Source organism: Microtus oregoni, unplaced genomic scaffold (genome assembly GCF_018167655.1).
Source record: "Microtus oregoni isolate MIOR12 unplaced genomic scaffold, Mior012 000008F_ref0000371, whole genome shotgun sequence".
NCBI classification, from domain to species: domain Eukaryota; kingdom Metazoa; phylum Chordata; class Mammalia; order Rodentia; family Cricetidae; genus Microtus; species Microtus oregoni.
Genome location: NW_024543067.1, coordinates 51,639,341 through 51,664,418, shown reverse-complemented (window position 1 = coordinate 51,664,418; position 25,078 = coordinate 51,639,341). Strand labels below are relative to the sequence as shown.

The 25,078-nt window shown below is 42.9% G+C and overlaps 1 protein-coding gene across 1 annotated transcript in view; it reads right to left on the bottom strand.

Annotated features, from left to right (window-relative positions):
- Cdon (cell adhesion associated, oncogene regulated) overlaps window positions 1–25,078 on the bottom strand; it is an 84,948-nt gene that overhangs the window by 32,856 nt on the left and 27,014 nt on the right. Inside the window, exons 2-10 of the mRNA XM_041657216.1 lie at window positions 21,824–21,956; window positions 21,161–21,433; window positions 19,442–19,588; window positions 18,474–18,617; window positions 17,532–17,822; window positions 15,515–15,784; window positions 9,786–10,139; window positions 3,999–4,288; window positions 3,037–3,211 (exon numbers count right to left, since the gene is read on the bottom strand). Of these exons, the coding sequence (XP_041513150.1) occupies window positions 3,037–3,211; window positions 3,999–4,288; window positions 9,786–10,139; window positions 15,515–15,784; window positions 17,532–17,822; window positions 18,474–18,617; window positions 19,442–19,588; window positions 21,161–21,433; window positions 21,824–21,896 (2,017 nt within the window). The 5' untranslated portion in view covers window positions 21,897–21,956. The remainder of the gene's footprint in view (window positions 1–3,036; window positions 3,212–3,998; window positions 4,289–9,785; window positions 10,140–15,514; window positions 15,785–17,531; window positions 17,823–18,473; window positions 18,618–19,441; window positions 19,589–21,160; window positions 21,434–21,823; window positions 21,957–25,078) is intronic.

The following is a 25,078-nucleotide window of genomic DNA, read 5'->3' as shown; positions in this document are numbered from 1 at the left end:
TTATTATGAAACATAACCAGCTATAAAGATATCTGTGTCTCTGTCTAAACACAATACCTCCCTTTTACTTAGCTCATGTCAACAACTGGGGCAAAATTATTTTGTCTTTCTCTAGTATCATTAAAAGAAAGCTAAATGTCTTTCTTCATGGTACTACTTGAATTGACACGCAGAAGAAACAACTGTGATGTTTGGCTTTGAGGTAAGCTTGCCACAAGTTAGAGTCATCTGAGAAGGGAGCCTTGAGTGAAGAACTGCCCTGCTGTCCTCACCGGTGTGGAAGACCCACCCCAGGCCTTCCAGTAGCAGCTGAGTAGACTCAACCAGCTGCTGCTACTGCTTATTCCAGTGTTTCCAGTCTCATTGCTGACTGAGGACAAACGCTTTCCAGGAACCTTTCAGGTTTTCAGCACCAGACTGGGATTGCTAAGGCCACAATCCTCCTGGCTGAGAAAGTACCAGGTTGTTAGCTCTCCAGTGAGAGTCAGCACTGTGAGGCTGCTCCAACTGCTGAGCCACTGGGCCTCCAGGACCAAGAACCACCCGAGATTCTCAGCCCGAGAGACACTGGTGTTACCACTTAATGTGTGCTAGTTTTAAAAAGTCTATGTCATGTCTATGTCCTTCTTTGTCTATGTCTGTCTATGTATGTCTCTGCCTATGTCTATGTGATTGTGTATATGTCCATGTCTGTCTGTCTATGTGTATATATATATATGTATGTCTGTTTATCTAAGCATGTCTATGTCCATCTTTACCTATGTTTGTCTAGTGTATGTATATATCTATGTCTATGAACTTGTACTGGTTCTGTTCTAGAGAACCTTGACTAATACAACAACATGAGAAAGAAGCCATATAGGGACTTGAACCAAGGTTCTGATTCGACCATTTTCCTTTTTGTTGCATGTATTCATTCCAAAATAATATTTATAATTAAGGAGCTTCTGTTGTTTTTCCACAGAAAAATGCCATACTGACTTTTAATGTTTCAACAAGTAAAAGTGAAATTGGGTTTTTGATTTTTTTTTTTAGTTTTTAAACAGGAACAGCTAGCTATTCAGTGGTTATAGGCCAGACTATAAATAACTAGGACCAAGTGGTGAAAACTAACTGAAGATTCATTTAAAATGGGAAGTACCCAACAGTGACTAAACAAAAGTCCTTTCCCAAAGGCACTGGATGTGTCCTTCCCAATCCTCAGAGGCCACTTACCTTACAGCACTGTGTTATTGAATGTTTGTTTAACTATGGAAAGATGTGTTGGTTTGCTGTTTTACTTTGCCTGCATAAGGCACCTTATGGGTCTAATCAAAAGCTGAGTGACCAAGAGTGAGAGAAGAGGTATAGGCAGGACATCCAGGCAGGAGAGTAAGCAGGAGGAGGAATTTAGACTCAGCAGGGGCCAGACAGACAGACAGAGGAAGCAGAAAAGTAGGACATACAGAACAAAAGGTAAAAAGCCCTGAGGCAAAATGTAGATAAATTAGGAACAGGTTAAATTAAGTTTAAAAAGCTAGTGTGTGTGTGTGGGGGGGGGGGGGGGGGGTGCTGGAGAGATGGCTCAGTGGTTAAGAGCTTTGCTTGCTCTTCCAAAGGTCCTGAGTTCAATTCCCAGCAACCACATGGTAGCTCACAGCCATCTATAATGAGGCTTGGTGCCCTCTTCGGGCCTGCACTGTATACATAATAAATAAATAAATCTTAAAAAAAAATAAAAAATAAAAAGCTAGTGGGACAAGCCTAAGCGAAGGCTGAGCATTCATAATTAATAATAAATCTCCATGTTTTTATTTGGGAGCTAGTTGGCAGTCCAAATTCCACCTACAACACTGGGGTAGAGCATGATTCTTTGGGGTTCTCCTCTCTACTTCTGAATTATTTCCCTGTATTTGGTTCACTCCAGCATGGCCTCTTCTACCTGGACTCCCCTCATGAGATGGTCATCAAGACGATCCTTCTGGAATTCTGTCATGGTGCTGTTCACATTGTCTTTCCCCCACCCTACCCTCCTCCATTACACCTGACTCCATAACTCCAGCCCAAATGTTTCAGCTCCTCCTAGCTCACTGGGCATCACCAGCAAAGACTGGTCAAGTTCCGCAGAGTGCAGTGTGACTCAACCACACTGTCACACAGAGAGACAGACATCGTCCCTCTTTGCTCATCACAGTGGCCCTTTGGTATTTTTGGTATGCACACCAAGCACTTCGTTTCCCCTGATGTGTAAGGGTTTTCTACTTCCCCTTCTCTAAACAACTCACTGCTGACTAATCCTGCCCATATCCCTGGCCAACTGTTTACAATAACTCAGACACTTCCCAAGTCCATCCCTGAAGTTACTTCTTTGTTAACACCATCCCCAAGGTGCTTAGAACTTGAGCACGTGCTCCTCCCACCGAGCACATAAACTCCATAAGATGAGTGTTGTTGATTTTCTGTACTGCCCAATGCACGGACAGCATTTCATAAGTCCCAGAACCAGACTGGACTTTGTCTGGAATGTAAGCTGAGTATGCACTTCACCTTCCTCATCAGAGTGTAAGCTGCAGTGGGTCGGATCTCAGCCTGACTACCTTTGATACACCTGCCGTGCCCACCTTAATGCTGCTGAGCATGAACTGCAAAAATGTGTGTAGACATAATACAACATACATAATACAATACAATACAATACAATACAATACAATGGAATAAATAGTACAACCCCTTAAGTGTAGCCACCAAAAGGTGCTGCAGTATGCATGCATAATGGATTTGTATATTGTATTTCTACTCTCCAACAGGATTCTATTTACTTATTATGTATACAATATTCTGTCTGTGTGTATGTCTGCAGGCCAGAAGAGGGGCACCAGACCCCATTGCAGATGGTTGTGAGCCACCATGTGGTTGCTGGGAATTGAACTCAGGACCTTTGGAAGAGCAGGCAATGCTCTTAACTTCTGAGCCATCTCTCTCCAGCCCTCCAACAGGATTCTTACTAATAAATTGACATGAAGTAGCCAGTTCACTCTGCTGGAAGACGACGCTCACCTTTGCTGGTCCGGAAGGTAAGCATGGCAGGCTGGCCTTCACCAGCTGCACTTCTGGCCACCATTAAAACTTCATACAGACTCGATGGCTCCAGTTCAGTTAGATGCAGCTCGTTTTCACTCCCTGGGACACGAACTGTGTGCCAGTTGCCCACTGCACCAGTGCCGTCATCCAGCTGCTCAAGAGAGACCCAGAAAGTGAGAGATGGCGGGCAAGAAACCTTCCCCCTCATTACAAAACTCTGGTATTCGTTTGCAGAAGTGGTGCACTGTTGTCAGCAACAGATAAAATGCCATTTGTCTTATGAAAAGTATTACTGTCGTTAAATAAGAGGACTTGTTAGATTTTGCTTTAATACAAGCCTGCCTGCAGAAAAAAAAAAATCACCCAGAGAATCTATCAACAGATAGAGAGGGCCAAGCACAACCAAATTAAATAACCAAACCATTTAAAATTCGACTCCCAAGAGGCCAGACTGCAACACGATGGTCATAGACAAGGCCCGAGGGCCTTGCTCTAGCAGGTATCCTTTATTTGACGAGTATTCTACAATCTTAGCAAAGGACAGAACTAAGGTTTTCAAAGCAGTTTACAGGTTTGATGCCCAGGGGGTTAAAACAAGAGGTTTGATAGAAGATGGTTACGTGGTAAGGCTAGAGCCAGAGCTCAGTGGTAATCACTAGCCTCGAGTTCCGTCCCCAGCACAGGGTGGGAAGGAGGGAAAGACAGGGAAATGTTATGGTTACTTTGGATTCATACTTCAATTTGGGGGGTATTTATACTCCATCCGTACTGGTTTTCTAAGATCTGTCAATTTAGCCTGACTGGTGGAGAGACCACCAACAAACTTACTCTAGAACACTCACCTTTCTACCCTCCCACAAACGTAAAACATAAGCAAATGTGTCACACATACACAGGGTTAAGGAATGAGAAATTAAGAATGAATGGTAAGGCTTTACCTTTCGGTACTTCACAAAATAGGCATTGATGGGCAGTCCGCCATCCCTCCCTGCCCTCCACACCAGGTTGTAGGTGTCTGGCATGTGGGTCTGTGGGGGGCTCAGGATGTTAGGAGCATCGGGGACGGAGGCGTTGTTCTCTGCTGGCAGTTCCACTCCACTAGAATGCACCTTCACTGGAAACAAGGGCAGCAAGCTAGACTCTGGAGCATCTCCTGGGTCTCGTTCATCGTTCTGAGTCGCTTCAGAAGGTGTGACCGACTCTGCTTTGGTATTTGTTTCAAAAGGAACTGCATAGAGGGGGACAGGAATAAGGGAAGATGGCTTGAAGAAGTTCACTTTTCCAGCATCTTCTACAAAGTTATATCAGTGCTTATGCTGACATTCTAAGCACAACTTGAATCTGAGACATTAAAACAAGTACCATTTCCCAGCACTCAGGAGTCAGAGGCAGGCAGAGCTCTGTGAATTCCAGGCCAACCTGATCTACAAAGTGAGATCTAGGACAGCCAGGATTGTTACAAAGAAACCTTGTCTCGAAAAATCAAAAAACAAAACAAAAACAAGCCACATTTTACTGTTTCAGAGTGGCATCTAACTTCTATTATCAATCTGTCTACTCATGGGAAAGCAGAGGGATCGTTTGGGGAACCAGTAGCAGGACACAATAGTTGACTAGTGAAAATACTTTCATTTTTACTTAGCTTTGTATTAATATTCAGTTTTTTCAGTAACAATTTAGTAACTCAGTTTAAAAGAACCTGGTAAGTCCGACACAGCCGATGATGCATTCTACTGGGAACAAAGTGACCAAAAAGAACATCGGGAGGGTGAGATGGCTCAGTCGACAACGGCCCAACAACCTGGGCTCCATCTCTAGAACCCACATAGCAGATGAGAAACAACTCTTACAAGTTGCCCTCTGACCCCCATATGTACACCATGGCATGCACACCCATCTCCACATACATGACAAATAAATGAATCTCAGCTTAAGCTTCAGGGAACCCTATTCCTTCTGTTTTTACTTTTGTTCTCAGGGTTTGGCTGCCCCACAGACATGTGCCGGCTGGTCTCGTGCAGAGATTTCATGGACAACAGAAATGGAGATGAGGGCCCACTTCCACAAAAGTCCACAGGAGAGTGAAGCTACTTTGGCTGTGTCCTCTTATAGTCAAGTTACAAATCACTGACGCCAAGCAAGGCAAAAGCAAGAACACCCCATCTGCATCTAGCTAACTAGCAGAACAGAACAGAGTGGGAAGAAACAGCAAAAGGCTGTGCCACTAATCTGAGCAGTCAGTCCTCATTAACAGGTATTGCACTTATGAAGTTTAATCTTAATGAGATCCGGAACCTTCACAGAAGTAAACCTCTGGGCATGCTCATGGGGGAATTTCCAGGCTGAATTAACTGAAGTAGGAAGACCCGTTCCCAAAATGGGTAGCACCAGCACCATTCTATGGGCTGGACGCACAGAATGCCAGCTGGTACCAGCATTTCCAACACCCCTTCATGGCTGAAGATACAATGTGACCAGATAAAATCCCAGCACTGAGGAAGTAAGGTGGGCACAAAATCCCACCACTAGCCAGGAGCTAGTGCCAGGATAACTTCTGGGAGAGGAAGACTCAGGTTTTTTTTTTTTTTTTTTAAATGTTAACCACATAGCAGGGCAGGCCCCACTCCCAAAACTAGCTGGGCAACACAAACTGGACTCGATAAGGGGAAAAAGAAATCTCAAAGTTGGGTGGGAAGTGATGGGAGAGTGGAGGGTCATCATGGGAATAGTTGGAGAAGGGAGGGTGAATATGTTCAAAAAGTGCTATGAAGGTCTCAAAAGAATTAATACAAATATCATTTAAAAATTGACAGTCTAAAGCTTAGCTTCTACAACCAACAGAATTTATAACATATAAAACAAGGTAAAAATAATAATTTTTATACACACAAAGAGGCATATATCCAAAACAACTGAGACCATTTTTGTGCCAAGAATTATACAAGGTATTTAATATGAACCATCTCATTTAATTCTCAGGTAGAGAGGAGACCTTCCCCCTGCTTTAGACGGGAGGTGCTGGAGTTCTGAAACCCTAGGGAAGGGCTGTGGAAGGATGCAGTAGGGTCCTGTGAGAAGAACAGGGGGAGTGTGAGTGAGATCTGCAGGAAAAACGGCTGTCAGTGTAATAAACCCAAGGACCGACAGCTTGGCTTCTCTCCAGTGCTGCTAACACTGACAACAAAAGATGCCGTTATTCACTCCCTTGAGAAGGAAGTGAGCAGAGGAAATAGTTACCCCTACAATGAAGTCAGAGTCCTCACCAAAGGTGGGTGTGATTTTAGAACACACACACACAAAGACCCAAAAGACACAGACTACCAGTGTTAGTATAAGAGAGAAAGGATGTCCTAGAATCATCTCCATCAGAGAAAATAAGAAGCTAGTGTGAAAGGCTGCAGAAGAAAACTAATTACATTCGCTGAGACAACTTGAAAATATTGCTCCTGGAAGGAGTGTGTTTACCTAGTGAGTCAGAATGGAGTGGACATTTAGGGTGGATGTGGTGCCTTCTAGTGCAGAGAAGCGGGCTCTGACAGGAGGGGATTAGCTGTGGCTTGGGTGGTGGGGAAGGACTCTTGTTTCATTAGGATTCTCCAGGCAGCTGACCACTGGGAAGTGGTATCTGGCCACAAAAGCATTTCCATACCATATACCTCGATTTATACAGAAGCGTAAGAGAAACGCTCTTCTGCAGCCTGTCCACTGCAAGAGCATCACAATTCGGTTTCTGTTACTCCTGCAGTGCAATCTGCCACGACTTTTAAAATGGGGGTTGGGGACTAACTAGCATCTACTATTGCAAAGAATATACTTTGAGTAGTTAAAAGGTTATATTAGATATTGTCTGAAGATTAGCCATACAATGCTTTTCATTTTATTCCAAGAAACTCATCATAAATTAAAAATATTAAGTTGAAAAGGTACATTTATATTCCCACCCACCGGACACCATCACTTAGCAACAGCACACTACAGTATTCATGTCTTCCTTGTCTGGAATGGCTGACTGTACTGCCCAGGGTCAGAGTACCACATTCGTCCTGCCAGCCCAGGAAAAGGCCTAAATCCAATTTTTTTTCTTTTGGTTTTTCGAGACACGGTTTCTCTGTAGCTTTGGAGCCTGTCCTAAAGCTAGCTCTTGTAGACCAGAATTGGCCTCGAATTCACAGAGATTAACCTGCCTCTGCCTCCCAAGTACTGGGATTAAAGGCGTGTGTCACCACCGCCCGGCAAATGTTTTTTTCTACTGAAAGTGTACCACTGTTTCTTGAAAACCTGTAGATAAAATCACTGTAAGTTAAGGGTGGATACTTGAAAGTGCTCATCGTTATTATTATCTCAGTTTATCCTCAAACAACACTGTAAAGTAAGCAGAATTCTATTTCCGTATTTAAAAAAATGTTTATTCTTTGTAAATTTGACACATTTATACTTTGCATTTTGATCATATCTGCCTATCACTACCTCTCTCCATTTCTCCTGAGCACCCCCACCCCAGTCTCCCAATTTCATGCCCTCATTTTGGACAGATTTGCTTTGGTTTGGTCCTTTGAGACAGGTTCTCACTCCACAGTCTGGGCTAGCCCTGTTGTTGATTAGAAGCATGAACCCCCCCTACCCCCAGCTTAATGGTAGACTGCTTTTGAATTAGGAAAAATTATAGGCACGTCAATGAATTCAACGAGTCTACACAGAAACTAATGAAACATGGAACACAACCACAGCTGACCAAGGCGTTCCCATGGTGACCATTCACATCCACACCACACTGTAGGACACTGCGCCAGCCCCCATTACAGTTACAGATACAACTCACCCTGTAATACTGTACGTCCAAGACCTCAAAAGCTCAAGGTCTCTGGACAGAGAAGAGAGGGAGGTGTCACCTTGCTTCCAGACCCTACTCTCCCTCTCCACACTAAACAAAGTAACCGAAGCTGAACTGGGCTCAGATTTCTATGCAAAGAACTGTGTTAACATGAAGTATTTGAGCTTTAGCAAACTCAGCTGGGTCGTAATAATTTTCTGGGGCGTGGAATGCCCAGGTGGGTAAGATGTAACTGATGGGGTTGCTGCTCATTAATATGGCATTTACTGGGACAGGATCTGGAGCTTAGGAGACTGTGAAAGATCTAATCTAAGCAAGTTAGGTTATGAAATTTAAGTGTTTCAGACTTCACATATATAAAGTGAGAAAAACAAAATATCTAGTTCCAGTAGCTATAATCATAACATCTACATCTCCTTATGCTGCTGTACATTTGCATAAAATAATCATGCCTGCCACATTCTACCCAGGCAGCTCCTGTGACCTATCAGCAGCTAATAATTCTAAGCTGTGCCACTCCATTTTGCCCAGTGGAATATGTATATACAAATGCATCCACATATATGCACATACATACTCATATGTCTGAATGTATGTATGTAACATTCAACTGCCTCTACTTAAGATTACTAAAGTAAGTAACTACCTTTTCCTGCAACAAATATCACAATGAATAACTATAATTTATGAGTAATTAGATAGCAATAACTGTAACCTGATATGTTATATTGTGACACTGTAGCACCTGTAGCACCATTCTAACAGCTTTCCTGGCCTCTTAGACTCGCATGTGAACAGGACGTCAGTGACCCAGATCGGGAAGCAAGCAGAGTTCAGCAGCCAGTCCACCTCTCACAGCCATGGCGAGCACATGTGAGAGTGCAGGCCCTAGCTTTTCCACACTTCTCTTCTAGCCTCTGGGTTCACCCAGAGCTAGAGACCCTGCTTACATGAGAAACAGCAATGCTAACACCCAAACTCTAGCACCAGCGCTATTCTGCCAGGACCACCCTAAGGTTCCTCCTCTGCCTTAAGGACATCTATGAATGACAGGAGAGGCAAGAACACCCATGAAAGCCTGGACTGGGAACTAATTAAAGCGGGGAATTCTGGAGCCCCACAGCCGCTATCTGCAGAGAAGAACATGAACTCCAGGATAAACACTGAACTGGATCCCACTTTATGACCAGAAAAGACATCAGAGGATCCAGGCAGAAAAAGGTCACATGAAACCCTAAAAGGAGTGTGTGCCTAGAGCAGAAACCTGTGTCCCTGTAACAAGCAGTACTGGATAGCCTACCGTGTCTCAGCGAACACAGCAACAACCTACTCATCTGACTTGAAGGCTTAACAAACCAACTCAGCCATCTGCTGACTGAACCTTGGGGAGCATTGCTTTACGTGTCCACTGAAGTAAGGTCAGACTTTGAGTACTTCAAAAGTCATGTGAAACCACTAAGTCATCATCATCATGACAAACCAAGAGCACAGAAATTCTACTAATCATCCCATTAGGAACATAACTTACATCGCCACATATGGGCATTTGATAGGACCATACGTTTACATACAAGCCAACCCTTCATACCTTAAATCTTGCTTCTCAGGTCGCCTCTGAAAACTACATGAAATAATCTCCTCAGTACTTCACAACCCAAAGCCATTAGTCACAAAGACGGATTGTACTTTGAGCTCATTCCCAAGTAAGACTTAAACAAGAAATGGAGACCCAGGCAGGCCCACCTGGTTCCTATACAGCAAAACACCCCCAAACACGGCCCTATATTTCATTGCCACAGGGAAAATACACATTCATTAAAATAACATCTCAAATCATCGTTTCCCCACTATAAAAGGCAGTGTTGTACTGAGAAGACCGCCGAAAGCGACTCACCGACTGTGAGGAATGCTTCGGACCGTGTGGCGCCGTGTTCGTTAGTGGCTTCGCAGGTGTATTTCCCAGCATGTTCCTGAGTAACTGCCTGAATAGACAGAGAGCTTGAGCCAGCTCGGGACATGATGAAGTAGACAGGCTCCAGGTTCGGGTCCCTGTGTCGGAGCAGGTGGGACTTTCGGGACTTGGACCTAAGGACCTGAGATGGATGGCTGGTAATCAATCCATGGCGGCCATACCAATGAATGACTGGGACAGGCACTCCAGTGGCATTGCAAGACAAGGTCACAAAGTCTCCGTCCGTCACCTCTACGTTTGCCGGTGCCGTGACTATAACAGGCTTTAGTCCACTGTCTATTAGAAACACAATTCACAGAATCAAAACGAGGAACACGATAACATCTGCTCTTTAAAGTAATTTCATCCAGTTGCTAAAACGATACTGCAAAGATATCCCCTCCGATTGGCTCCCTTCTTGACTTTCGCCAAGTAAAATTGACAGTGGAAAAATACAATGTTTCAGAGCCAGGAGAGGCACTCACCACCAAGCCTGACAACCTAAGTTGGATCCCTGGAATCCACTTGAGATCTCTTCCAACCATGTAGGTTCCAGGGATCCAACTCCACATACACACACACACAAATCAACATAATTGAGGAGTACAGAGGAAGCCCCAAGTAAATGTGTAAGGAGAGGATGGAATCCTGAGTGAACGTGTATTATTGACAAGTACCTCCATGCCTCAGACCCATAGGAACTGGCCAAGCCTTGCTCTGGTCCCTGTGCCAATGTTGAGTGTGTTCAAAGAACAAAGAACTGCAGCTGTGTCGCCCTGGATGACTGCAACCTGAGACTGCTCCCCTACAGAGCCTCCTACTGAGACCAGCTAACCCCCATGCTGTGCTATACAAATAGAGGCACTGAGTTTCTGGGTTGTTGCATCTTAGGGGTTCTCTATTAGAGCACACACAGCCCATCCAAAGCCAGCTTTTCTGTCTGTGTGTCTGTCTGCCTTTTCTCCATTCCCTTGCCACCTGTTAGGCTTCCAATATCAGGTCATGCATGCATGATGTTGTGTGTAATTTGGGGGAGAGCAGTTTTTTTAAGACAGGTTTCTCTGTGTATCCCTGGCTGTCCTGGAACTTGCTCTGTAGACCAGGCTGGCCTCAAACTTAGGGATCCACCTGTCTCTACCTTCTGAATGCTGGGATTAAAGGCATGAGCCATCACACCAGGCTTGCAGTGTATAATTTTTAAAAAGTATAATCTTTCATAATTGTAGGTTCCTCAAATTCCCCACACAGATTCTCTATTCCCCTGAAAGAAATGTATATAAACAAATCTACTAAGATTCCAGTAGGTACACAATGCCTACTTGACTGCAGTAAAGACAGAAGAGGTGAAGCCAGAACCTCAGACCATAACGTGAAAAAAGTAAAGAAGGATAAACCACATAATACTCCTTCAAGAAAATGGATGGTTCTGGTGAAATCCAATTAGAGAAAATCTGAGAGGAAGAAAACCTATTTTAAGTGAAAACTGGCATACTATTTATCATGGACACGAACAGCATTTTTGTTTCTAAATCAAAATGGCACCAAGTCTTCCCTTCTAGTTCTGGATTTTTTTCTGAAGAGATTTTTAAGTGAGGCCACAATAAAATATTGGTCATCAGAGAAGACATTTTCTCCCAGCATGCTTCTTTTTCTACAGACCTATTTACCATGTCTGACAAAACTAAAGACACTCCATCTTCACAGATTTCTGAATCTTTGCCAAGTGAATGAGTATGAACGCTCTGACGAGCCCTAACATGCATGTCCCTGAGGACTGATGAAGCTGAACATCTCCTGGCAGGTTTATGTGCCATTCATAAATGCTTTACATGACTTGCTAAAACGTTTGACTCAATAGATCATACAAATACCCTCCAACCCAGTCCTCAAAAACTTTCCCTTGTGAATTTATCTTTATGTTCCGTGTGAGTTAGAGATTCAATTTTTGCTTTCTGTTTTCATTTTGATAATTACCACAAGTCAAAACTTGAAGCAAATATCCGCTATGGGGTATACAATACCAGTTCAGTCAGGTCCTTCCAAGTAAATCTATTTTCATCAGTCTCTGCCATGTCCAAGAGTTTATTTGTTCCTGTAGCAATCTAACTTTTGAAAACTGTACTGGCTTTTTATGCTTACAGCAAGTGCCCCATGCTTTTAGAGTATATTAGCTACTCTTGGGCCTCTGGTTATCTTTATACCTTTTATAATCATTTTCTCAAGGGTACACACACATACACAAACACACACACACACACACACACACACACACACACACACACACAGGCACATATACTCTCATGTAACCCAAGGTGGACTCAAATTCCTTATGCAGTCAAGGATAACCCTGAACTCTTGATCCACCTGCCTCTACCTTCCAAGTGCTGGTGTTACAGGCAGATGCCATTAAAGCCCAGCTAAAGTCTTCAAACTATTCTGATAAGATTTCATTTGAAGCAGCAAAAATCTACAGAAAAGTCTGAAAAGACCAGATAACTGTATAACTGCAAGTTTTGCTACCCATGACCTAGAATGTCTTTCTATGAAACTTTGTTACTAATATAAAAAGTGATTCTTAAATAATATTTTCTGTTTGCTGCTAGTATACAGGAAGGCAAATGATTTGTGCTTATTTAGGTCTACACCTAATTTCTTCCTAAATGTTAATATTTTAATCAGAAAATGTATAATAAATAAGAGCTAGCAAGCACTGTGGATATTATACAATGGCAATGTTGGTTATAAATTAATAACTATTTGGATTATTTCCTTCTAATTTCTTTGTCTTGGTTTGGTTTTTGGTCTTTTAAGACTGGGTTTCTCTGTAGCTTTGGAGTCTGTCCTGGAACTTGCTCTGTAGACTAGGCTGGCCTCGAACTCACAGAGTTCTGCCTGCCTCTGCCTCCCAAGTGCTGCCTAGCAAGAGCACTTACTCTTTTTTTTCTGTGTTTTTTTTTGTTTGTTTGTTTGTTTTGTTTTGTTTTTTTGGGTTTTTTTTTTGAGCAAGTTTTTCTTTGGAGCCTATCCTCCTTCTGATTTCTTTTGTTTCTTTCTGTCCTGGCTGAACTCTCTCGTACATGGATACCTAGAGTAAACTCTAAAGAGGGTACCTTTTACACTTTCATGGTAAGAGATGTTTTATCCAAGTCCTTGTTAGATACCTTTTATCAAGTTCTACTCCCATTTTTCTGTCAATTTTGTCTCATTTTTCCTACTCTTTATGAAATAATGATGGTTTTTCTCCTTTATACAGTAAACAAGGTGAACAATACTGTTTTCATATATATATATATATATATATATATACATATACATATATATATATATATATATATATATATATATATATAATTTATACGTTCTTGGCTTGGCTTCCTGGTATATTATTTATGATTCTTATGACTATGTTCACAAATAAGACCTGATTTAGCTCACTTTCTTATCCCACCCTGCTGTGATTTGGGACTCAAGACTGTACTGACTGGAGGTTTTCCATTGCCCCCTTTCTCTGGGAGAGTTGTGTAATATCTGGAAAGGTCTATTACTTGCAAATTGGTAGAATCTACAAAACCATCTGGTCTGGTGTTTTCTTTGTGGGAGGAATTTAACTCCTAATTCAATTTCTGTCAGAGCTGGAGAACTGCTCAGGCTTTTTATTTACTTTAAGTCAGAGCCTTGCTAAGTTCTAGTTTCCCTTCGTTTTTACACATGTTATAGTCTGAATCCACAAAAGCCCATGAGTTGAAAGTTTAGTCACCAGCCTGCCATGAGTAACAATGAAATCTGAACAAGACGGGGCCTGGTTGAAAAGAAGTTAGGATGCTGAGGGTGTGTCCTTTGAGGGAAGACTGGGAACGCCCACACGTGCGTGCACACACACACACACACACACACACACACACACACTGTCCGTCTCTCTGCTTCCCAGCCAGGAGGTAAGCAAGTCTGTTTCAGCACTTCCTTCAGCCATGACCCACTCACTGTGCTGCCTGCCATAAGCCCAAAGCAACAGGCCCAAGGACCAAGTCTAAAGCTATGAGCTACCATAAAGCCTTCTCTTTAAACTAATCACCTCAAGTATTCTGTCACAGTGGTAGGAAGCTAACACCACAGCTCTGCTTATATTTGTAATCTACTGCCCTAACAATTACTTTAATACTTTTTTAATCTCTATAGTGAGATTTACAACTCCCCCCCCAAACTGTCCATTTATACCTATTTCTTTACTTAGTTTTGCCAACAATTGGTCCACTTTATTAGACTTTACAAAGAACCAATTTCTATGCTTATTAATCTTGTGCTTCACCTTTCTTTGATGCTTTCTGCTCTTGGCTTTGCTTCTCTCGTCCTCTGCTTTCTTTGAACCTACTCTAATGTTCCTTTGATTTACTTAATAATTTTCAACCTCACTCGTTTTCTTTGGTAAGCACACAAGACTATAATAGCCCTAAATTCCATGCTGGCCGTCTTCCCACAGGACATGACTGATTGTGCTGGCTAGTCTTACGTTAATTTGACACAAGCTAGAGTTATCTAAAAGGAGGGAACCTCAATTGAGAAAATGCCTCCAAAAGATCCAATTGTAAGGCATTTTCTTAACTAGTGATTGGTGAGGAGGGCCCAGCTCATTGGGGGGTGACACCAATGGGCTGGTGGTCCTGGTTCTGTAAGAGGGTGGACTGAGCAAGCCATAGGAAGTAAGCAGCTCCCCTCCATGGCCTTTGATAATTATGATAATTATGAAGGGAAATTTGATAATAGCATCTATTAAAATTTCTAACATATATATATATATATATATATATATATATCGTCTTATTTTGCAAGCTCCCTTCTAGGAATTTCTTTTAGAGATACTCGCACATATGCAGAATAATTAAGACACTCATTACACCTCAAACAGCTATCAAGAAGATGCTAGTCAAATTTCTGCAACTATAAAATGGAATAGTAAGCAGCCAATTTTCTTAAAGAATAAAAATATGCTTTGATGTGCCATGTGAGAAAAAATTCAAACTATAGGTAAAGTAAAACTTTTAAAGGAAAGAATTCTGCTGCTATTTATGTTTTTAAAAGACAATAAAAACATATACACACACAAACACACCTGTGGTATATAACTGCTTGCATATGCACATAGAAGGCTATTCAAGAAACTAATAAAACCAGTTGGTTCTAAAGAAAAGACTTTCTGACCGTTAGATGCTGGCAGGAATAAGGAGAGCAATTTTGTTGTTTGCATGTTTGTTGTGGTATCACTTGTGTGCCTGGTGCCCACATAGTCCAGAAGAGGGTAGTGGATCCTCTGAGGCTGGAGTTACTCATAGGGTGCTGATTGCTGGGTGCTGAGTAGTACTAGGTGCTGAGAGCTGAGGGCTGGGTGCTGAGAGCTGAGGGTTGGGTGCTGAGAGCTGAGCCTGGGCCCCCTTGGAAGGGCAGCTGTTAACCAATGAGCCATCTCTCTATCACAAAACAATTTTTTAAATGAACTTGATTAAATAAGACAGCTTTATCATGGAAATGCCAGTCTACCACTACAAAGATCATGAAAAATATGGTTCTTATATGGTAGTAGGATTATTTTCTTTCAATAACATAACTTCATTTCTAATTACTGAACAAGCCTACCTATGAAGGAAAATTGCTTGTGATTACACAACTTAAAAGCACACCTTGTTCAATTTGAAGTCTTCCAGTAGACTGCATGAATCCAATCCCATTGTCTGCTACACACTGATACAGCCCAGAGTCTTCCATGGTAACCCTGGTGATCTTCAGTCCGTTTCCTTCAGCTAGGTGCCGTGGGGAGGGGCGAATAGGCTGTGCGTTATGAAACCAGGTGCGGTTGGGGGCTGGGTTCCCGTGAACATCACAGGTAAAATGCACAGTGGCCCCCAGAGACACTTTCTGATCCTGTAGTCCTTTAGAAATTGAAGCATGCTCTGTAAAGAAAGCAGGCGTGTTTCACTACCACACAAGTCATGGAGCACCCGTCTGTAGCGTTGAGTGTGAAATCCCTCTGTGTCCTTTATTGACACTCCCATCTATGTGGTCAAGAAACACTAAGAAATCCACTTTAATGTTCACCAGCAGAATAAGTATAGTGCTACTAAGTTAGAATCTTTTTTATATTGGCCCACCCGTTTTATACCTCGTGTGCATGTGCACATGCGTGCACGTGGACACACACACACATTTCTACCCTGCTCTTCTCTTAACATTTAACATTACGTAATAGTTTCTCTAGATCGTACACCAAACAGGAGACAACAAAGCTTTATTCAAAATGAGAATCTTTTAAATGCATCAAATAATGCTTTTGTTTTAAGTTCTGATGATGGGGCTGTTGTGACCACCACTAAAGAGCAGCAGCCATGGCCCTGGGGTACCTCTGGCTGTGGGTCTTAACAGGGGCCAAAATGGATGAAGAACATCAGCAAGCCAAGCCATAGCTGGTGCATCAGGGACCTCACCAAACACAACCAATTTGTAGGCCACATTATCCAGGATGTGTGTGGCATCCTGTTAGCTGCATGGCTATGACATTGCCCAAGGTCCCCAAGCCAAGGCTTTCAAGTTCAGTCAGAAGAGGGTAGAGGTGCATATCCCCGTGAAGAGGAAGCACTAAGTGGACTAAACCTACCCAGCCTCACTATATAAATCCATAAATTCTGTCTGCAGTCAATTCTACTTTGACACTATATGAATAACAGGCAAAATACTTTAGTTTCCACAGAGCTTTGTTCTGAGACAGCGCTGCCTCTATGTACTGGCATTTGCCATGGAGACTATGCCAGCTTCACAAAGATCTGCCTGTCACTGGCTCCAGTGCTGAGATCAAAGGTCCGAGCTGGGACTCCTGGCTTAAAGTCACTTCTTAGTCTTGAAAGTACGTCATTCCCCAACACTTTCAGTATCTGCCCCAAATAAGCAGTGATCGTATTAATCCAGTTCCGATTACCACTGGGTTTAGAGTTTTCGGGGAACTTTTTGTTTGGTTGTCTGGTCGGTTTTTCTGGCACTGGCAATCAAAGCCAAAGTCATGCATGTGTTAGGCTACTCTAACACTGAACTGTACACCCAGCCCCATCACCAATTTTTAAAGCTCACTTGCCATATTTATATTAATCCCAGTGTAACTAACCTACATCAGGTTATGAGTATAAATCAAATGTAAAAAAAAAACATTTACAAAAGTCCTATTTAACAAGACCAGTTCCTATTCATTTCTTTCTAGTTTTCAGAAGACTCTGTTTTGATGAAGGAAACATTTTCCAATGCTACAGGATAATGATGGCAGCTGCTGACAGCAATGGTTCTGAAATAAAGACTATCTACAGAAATGGGGAAAGATTTTATCAGCCAAACATAACAAAAAGGTAAGAAGTAAACAGCTGGATTTCTTTGTGAGGTGATACCTCTAGTCAGTTCCATCTTAGCTGCCGCTGAAGGACCACACACACACACATGCACACACACATGCATGAACACACACACACACACACACACACACACACACACACACACACAGGCACACCAAGCTCTCCCCACGTTCCAGCTACCAGTGTAGATATTTCTTAATATTCTGTATCTCATTTTTAGCTCACAAATATCCATCCAACATCAGTTAGACCAGGAAAATGATGTGACTTGAAATGAAATCTCTGTATTGAATAAGTAAGACCTTACCCAGAACATTGACCATGTAAGTGACGTGTTTAACATCTCCAGACTTGTTGCCCACCACACACGAATAGTTTCCCGAGTCTGCTGGGTCAATGCTAGCCGTGGCAAGATGAGAGTAAAGCCTCCTCCAGTTGCTTCCTGACACAGCATCCTGTCCATCCTTCAGCCAATACACCTGTGAGGCCGGGACCCCACTCACCACACACTCCAAGGTAACAGGGCTGTGCGGGAGGACAGACAATGCCTGAGAAAGAGCAGGGTGAAGAATGTGAAAACCGTCTGCTGAGGAAGGGCCTGGAAAAGGAAGGGAACACAAAGCGGTATTAGAAATGACTATTAGAAATCCACCTTCTCCCTTAGCTGATCTGTGAACACCCCAGGAAGCTGCTTCCATTTCCAACAAGTCCATGGGGGCTAGAGAGATGGCTCAGTAGCTAAGAGGACTTGTTATTTTTGCAGAGGACCCAGGTTCAGTTCTCAGCACACACATGATGGCTCACAACCATCCATAAATCTAGTGCCAGGGAATCTGATATACCCCTTGGGCATCCAGCACACATGTGGTGCATACACATACATATGCAGGCAAAACTCTCATATGCATAAAATAAATAGCTCTTTAAAAAATAAAATAAAAGCAAGTATAGTCCTGTTAAGGGCACTGGCTGCTTTTACAGAGGTCTCAGGTTCTACTCCTAGCACTCAAGTTAAGGTTTACAACTATCTATTTATTTCCAGAGGATATGATGCCCTCTTCTGGCCTCTTGAAGACCAGGTATGCACATGGTGCACAGACATACATAAGGGAAAATACCCATACAATAATAATAATAAAATAAAACCAGTGTTGAAAAACATGCTGAACTCTCTTTTACCAAGGCTTCCTGAGCCACACTTGTGAGGAATCTTCCTTCCCTAGCCACCAACATTCTCCCAGATACTTACGACTCACAAGGAGCTTCCGGCCAATGGGTTCAACCTTCAATTCGCTGGTGACAGGATTATAAGCAGCACATTTGTATGATCCCTTATCCTTCGAGGACACATTCAAAATCTGAAGATTTCCCGAGGGGAGGATTACGTAGTTCCCTGGGGAAGGTAGAGGGATGCAGTCAGGGCTACAGATGCAGCTCAGTTTGTAGAACCCTTGCCTGACACAAAGCTGGGCTCAACCCCAGCACCCATCATATGAAATCAGGCACAGTGGCACATGACTATAATTCCAGCACGAGGGTGGTAGAGGAAGGAGGACCAGAAGGCCAAAGTCATCCTCACCTACAGAGCTCCAGGCTCTATAGACCCCTACCACACACCTGGAACTAGCAGAGACTGCTGAGATTCACACAGAAGACTGGCAGCAAATGTGCAGCCAAAGAAGCATTATTACCCAAGAAAGGAAAGTCAAGCCCAACCGTGCTTATACAGCAAAACCTTCAGCAGACAGTCAGAGTCTGAAACACAAGAACATCATTTGGACAAAGACGTAGTAAACACATCTTGACCTATGGCCACCGCAGTGTTCAGTCACTGGCTACTCATCACGCTTCTTAGTAAATGCACACGGAGTAGCTATTCTCCGCCAGCCATGGCCTGGCACACATGCCATAGCAATGAGGAAAGCAAAATCCCTGCATTAATGCATTTGACATTCCAATAGGCAGAACGAGGTGGCAGATAAAGGGACGACTAACAAACAAAACATACCCAGCTTACGCCAGGTGTGATAAGCTCTACCAAAGAAAGGGGAAGAAAGTGACAGAGCATCTTGTCTATACACATCCATGTGGTCCATCTCCTCTAAGAAGTAGCGTTTAAATATGGCCCTAAGTGGTTGAGGAGCGAGCCTTTGGGGTCAGCCGTCTAATGTAACCACGTGCCCTGGCCTCTGAGAGCACATCCCCAACAGGACTCACCTGTGGAATACTTCAGCCACTTTCCCCGGATCTTATAGCGCACCTCGGCTTTGGGGTTGCTCTCTGGTACCCTACAGCCAACAAAACCCGTATTCTTCTCTTCTGCAGTAATAACATGCATTGTTGATGGATCGAAGTCACCAAGAGCTGAAATAAACAAGGAAACAAAGGAATGTAAAATAATTGAAAGGAAACTTAAAACTTAGAAACAGAGAATGGCCTTTTGTGGCAGCTGATACCAGTTCCCAAAATAGCAGGAATAGAAGGATCTTTTGTTGTTGTTGTTGTTTTGTTTTGTTTTTTGAGACAGGGTTTCTGTGTAGCTCTGAACTGGAACTGCTTTGGTAGATCAGGCTGGCCTCAAACTCACAGAATCTGCCTGTGCTGGGATTAATCCCAGATATCTGTGTACCTCTGCCTCCCGAGCTTTGGAACTAAAAGTATGCACCACCACGCTTTTAACCAAAAAATTTACTTTTTGACAGGTCTCATTATACATTATGCAGCTTAAGCTAGCCTTGAACTTGTGATCCTCCTGCCTCAGTCTCCCAGTTGCTAGGATTACAGGTGTGCACCACCACACGCAGCAATGAGAGTTTCTCATCTGAGAAAGGGGCTGCAGCAGAGGTGAGTGGTTGAGGGATGCAGCTAAGTCAGGGCACACAGGTTTTCCCTTCAGGGATCTGTAAGGAAAACAAACTGACCCAAAACACCAGAGAGAACTGTAGAGCACACTTACTCCCACTCTGTCAAGATGAATTCTTCCCTGTCCAGAGGGGTCTTCATCAAAACTCACTTTCCCTGCAATAAAGCGGCTTCTGGGAATGAACCCAGGACATTATAAAACACGGCAGCCCACTGAGCCTGGAAGCATCGGCTTGGTATTGATTCCTTTCAGTTTAGACAGTTCCCTGTGGACTGAGCGGGCCCTTTATTATCCCCACCGCCCAAGGACGCCAGCTGCCGGCCTCCAGGAAATCAACCCTCCAGTGTGTGTCTTGGAACTGCGCATGGGTCACAGCTCTACAAAAACATTTACTCTTCTCAGTTATGACAAACTCTCTACTCCAGGGGAATCCAGATTTGTTCTGTAAATAGGGGTGCCCTCACAAAGCCGTTTTCCATTACTGGAAGCCATTGCCATTTGAAAGGCAGATGGCTCAAACTTACCAGGGAAAAACCACGCATTCCAGATTTTCCATGAGTTCAATTCCTCACGTTCCTTTCTCTACAGTCAGTTTTCCCCCCTCCCCCCCCAGCTTCTTTAGCCTGGCTTCAATTACATAAATTAAAATCCCCTGGTAATCAAGGGAAATAAAACAATTAGATGTGAAAGAAAGATTGAGGACTGCATGAAATAAATGAGTGTCAAAAGTCAACTTTTTTTTTTTTGGCCTGTACTGATATTAAGGAGTTTAAAATAGATTCACAAGGATATTGCCCATAATTCACAATAGAAAACTGCCCTGTGCTAATTTTTAAAACAAAAATCACTTCCACACTATTAATACAGATTAAGTAACAAGGCTGGGCTATAGAGGTTCCAGCATCTTTCCCCAACTATTCAAAATCAAGAGGAGGTTAGGATAAGAACTCTCAGACCCCTACATGTATGGCATCAGTGCCCAAGGTTTTCCCACTATGGAAATTGCGAGAACGAAGAGAAAACCCATAGATTTCAAGACAAACAACAGGTAACAAGGTTCACTGTAAACTCACCTGCAGTGGACACTGTTGCAGGGCCACTCACAATAGCACCAATGCTGTTGTTGGCAATGCACCGGTAGCAACCAGAAAGGGAAGGGTTAAGAGACAGAATTGTCAAAGTCCCTCGATGAATCTTAATCTGTTCCGTGTTTCTGTCCAATTGTTTCCCATTGTGCAACCATGAGATGCGGGCAGTAACTGGTTTAGCAGAACAATGTAGGACTACGGGTCTACCAAGCTTCTGGACCGCAGAGAGTGGTTCAGAAATAAAATAAGGTGCCAAGTCTGCAAGGGAACATTCCCGTGTGCAAAAGAAGAAAGAAGGAGAAAGGGGAAGAAAGCAGAACAAGAAAGTATATTAAATACATTTCAGCTGAGTCTATAACTAAGGCCATCTCTTATCTCTATATGTGGTATGGAGTTCTTAATGCTTATTAAAAAATCATAAGCCCATCTTAATCTCAAACTCACAAAGATCCTTCTGCCTCTGCCTTCCAAGTGCTGGGATCAAAGGTGTGCCACTATGCCAGGGCCCTAGAGTACTCTTAATACGTAATAAATGCTACACAATGATTACACATTACTACACATATATATCCACCATCACATAAGTATAAAGCCAAAAGACTGAGCTGAAGAAAGACTTCACCCAAAGCCCCATCATTCTCCTCTTACCTGAACTCACAGAAGAAAACAGAATCACAAGAACATACAGCAGTGTCCATAAAGGTCCGAGGTCTGGATGCATAGCGCCCAATTACAGAAGTATGCAGGGATGACTTCCAGAGAAAGCCCAGGCCTCAGCTCACTGGAAAACATGAAGGAAGACAATCTAACCACAAGAACCACTAACATCTTTAAACTGAACCCTTTATCTTAGACTCTTCATGATCCATGTCTTCTCAACCCACACACACATCTGGACACTAAACTAGGGTTAGAAGCTCTGCTCTTCCTTCCAAGGGACTAGGATACTTTTTACTAGGGATGACTCAGAACTGATGGATAACACACTGGAGTGGGTCAAGATGGAAGATGAAGTGCCATCAGGAGACACTGAACCCTTGGGAGACAGATAAGGGCATGGTGAGTTGTGAACTGTGACAATGACAAGTGGATTCAGGACAGTCTGAAGCAGAGCCAACGAAAGCACAGGCACAGAGATGAAGTATGAGTGTGCTGCAGGTATGTCCAGGATAACGCTTGGGTTTGGGTGTAAAAGAGGAAAGAATGCCCGTTTACTAAAGAAGAAAAATCCAGAGAAAGGGATTCAAAGTGAGGAAGGAGTCTACTGGATATCCAGCTGCTCCCAGGAGGTCCAGAGTTGCTTAAATGAGTCTGGAGTCATAGGGAAAAGTTAGAGCTGAGAATGTAGATTTCAGAAGTTAAGAAAGTCAGGCACGAGCTCAGACTCTTCTATGAAATACATGCTTAGAGCACAAGACATTTCCACCAAGGACCTTGGAGCAGTGGGAGTGCAGAGCAATGAAAGAGATGGAATCCAGGAGAAAACTCTTTCCAGTCATCGCTGTCTTAAACCAGGTGAGAAGCAGAGCAAGTCCAGCTGTCATCCGAACGGTGCAATGCAGACGGCTCATAACACTGACAAGAGTAGGTCAGCAGAGAAAGGCTAACTTAGCGGGAACCATAAGGGAGCAGGCAACAATGAGGAAAGAGGAGAAAGACTTCCCAAGTTTTGCCATGCAGCAGAAAAACAGGAAGAAAATGGCGGCAGACAAATGAACAATTCTGACAGACGCCACCCGAGGGAAGGGTTGCTTCTGGCTTGTGTTGCTTTTCTTTTCCCTTTCTTTTCCTTTTCTTTTCCTTTTCTTTCCTTTCCTTTCGGCTGGAGACAGTACAGTACACTTAGAAAACGTTTAAGAAATCCATAAATCACAGGACTGGCAAGGACATGGAGACAAATCACCATGCATGTGATGGGTGGAGGAAGAACTAATGAGTTCTTTTTGGAGACAATATATATGTATGCATGTATGTATGTATGTATGCATATGTGTGTATGCATGTATGCATTACCATTTATTTATGCAACAAATATTTTTGATTATTTATTATGTAGCAGATACCATCCTAAGGGCTAGACATAGGGCCGTTTCCATTACAAAAATAAAAATAAATAATACAGACATAAATTTAAACTTTACATTCTAATAGGAGGAGTGGACAATGAGCAAGATAAGTAAGTTTTAAAATGTCTGTGCATCCTCCAGATATTGCTAAGTTCCTACTTTGCTCTCACTTTTCCATGCAACATTCTGTTTCCTCCTTAAAAGCCAGCATATTCAATATAAAATTCTACTTTCTAGAAACACTATAATGTCCCTTAAAACGAAAGTACTACTTTAATATAACAAAATACCCATATGTGCAATCATAGTTAATAAAAACTGATTTCTGAACAATTCTAGCTACATTTTTTGTTCCTTCATTTAGTCACTGGTGCATCTAATTTTAAAATCGGCATAAATCTATAAACATCTCCCCACACACACACCATGCGAGGTATTATGCTGGTCAAGGTTATCAGTAACCACTGCAGATCCTGCCCTGCGTCCCTGCTTGGCCGGGGCTGTAAACAGAGTCTATGACTCTGGAGTACAAGACAGAATGGCCAGCTACATTAACAACCCATTAGGAATACAAAACAAAGTGCTGAGGGTTCTGGAATCGTGTCTCCGTGCGCTCCTGTTTCTCCTGCTCCAGAGTCTGGAAGCTTACAAACCTAAGCTTGTCTAGATCCCTAGCACTCATGGGCAGGAGGGATCAGTGGTGTGGAAACCTTCGGTTTCATTTCAATTCTCCTAGTTTACAGCTAAGGACAGACACAGCAGCAGCATGAAAGCAGAGTAAACATTCATAAGACTTGGTAACAGGAGACACTCTCGGAGCAAATGTGCACACGGAGGATGGCTTCTTCCTTCTGTCAAATCTTTCTCCGACCATTTATTTACTAGAAGGCAGCAGCGTGGATTTTACAATAAACTTTAACCCTCACTCACGACCTAATTTACAGCTGCTCTTTGAAGTTTCACAGCTCATTATTTCTACCTAAACACGACCACACAGAAGTCTCCCTGATAGAGCCTACGGGCTGCTCGTCTATGCTTCAGACAGGCTCTCAGTGTGCGCTCAGGGCTAGCTCTAACTACGTAATCCAGGCTAGCCTCAAACTTGCAGTGATCCTCTGTATCTACCTCCTTGGCGCTGGGATTACGGGCAAGATCTCATTTGATCTTGGAAGTTAGAAAGAAGCTATGACCATAAGAGGCACTTACTAAACATCGGTGGGCTCTACCACACAGCTCAGTGGTAGAGGACTATGGTGGTGATGTCATCTATGGGTCCGGTGAATTGTCCTCTGCAGCAATGGATTCTCACCTCATCACTACATGTGTGTGTGTGCATGTGCGCACACACATGTATAATCTAACTAAATTACCCTTTTTGGATAGTTATTTTAATATAAAATGTACGTGTGTATATACACGTATATATCCCAAGAGGACATGTGCACATACATCTCATGTGTAGGAACGAATTTCATCCATAAAATGTTTAGATACTCTTTTAATTATGTGTCCTGAGGTTATATTCTTGGAAGCAGAATTCCCACATCCAGGATAGAAACATTTTAAGGATTTTTACATACATATATATATATCATCAAGGCGTTTTCTAAGAAGCCACAGTACAGCACATTTCCAAAACCACCATCAGCACAGGAAGGTGACTCCTCCCTCCGTTTAAGGTGCAGATCCATGTACTACGTAAACCAAATGTGAATATGAAACATAAGTGCTCCACTCACTAAAGAACCTGACATTCCAGTCACATTAGTCACACTGTTTACCTTTGACCTTCCAGTGACAAGAAGATCATGGTATAAAAATCTGATTTTTACCCTAA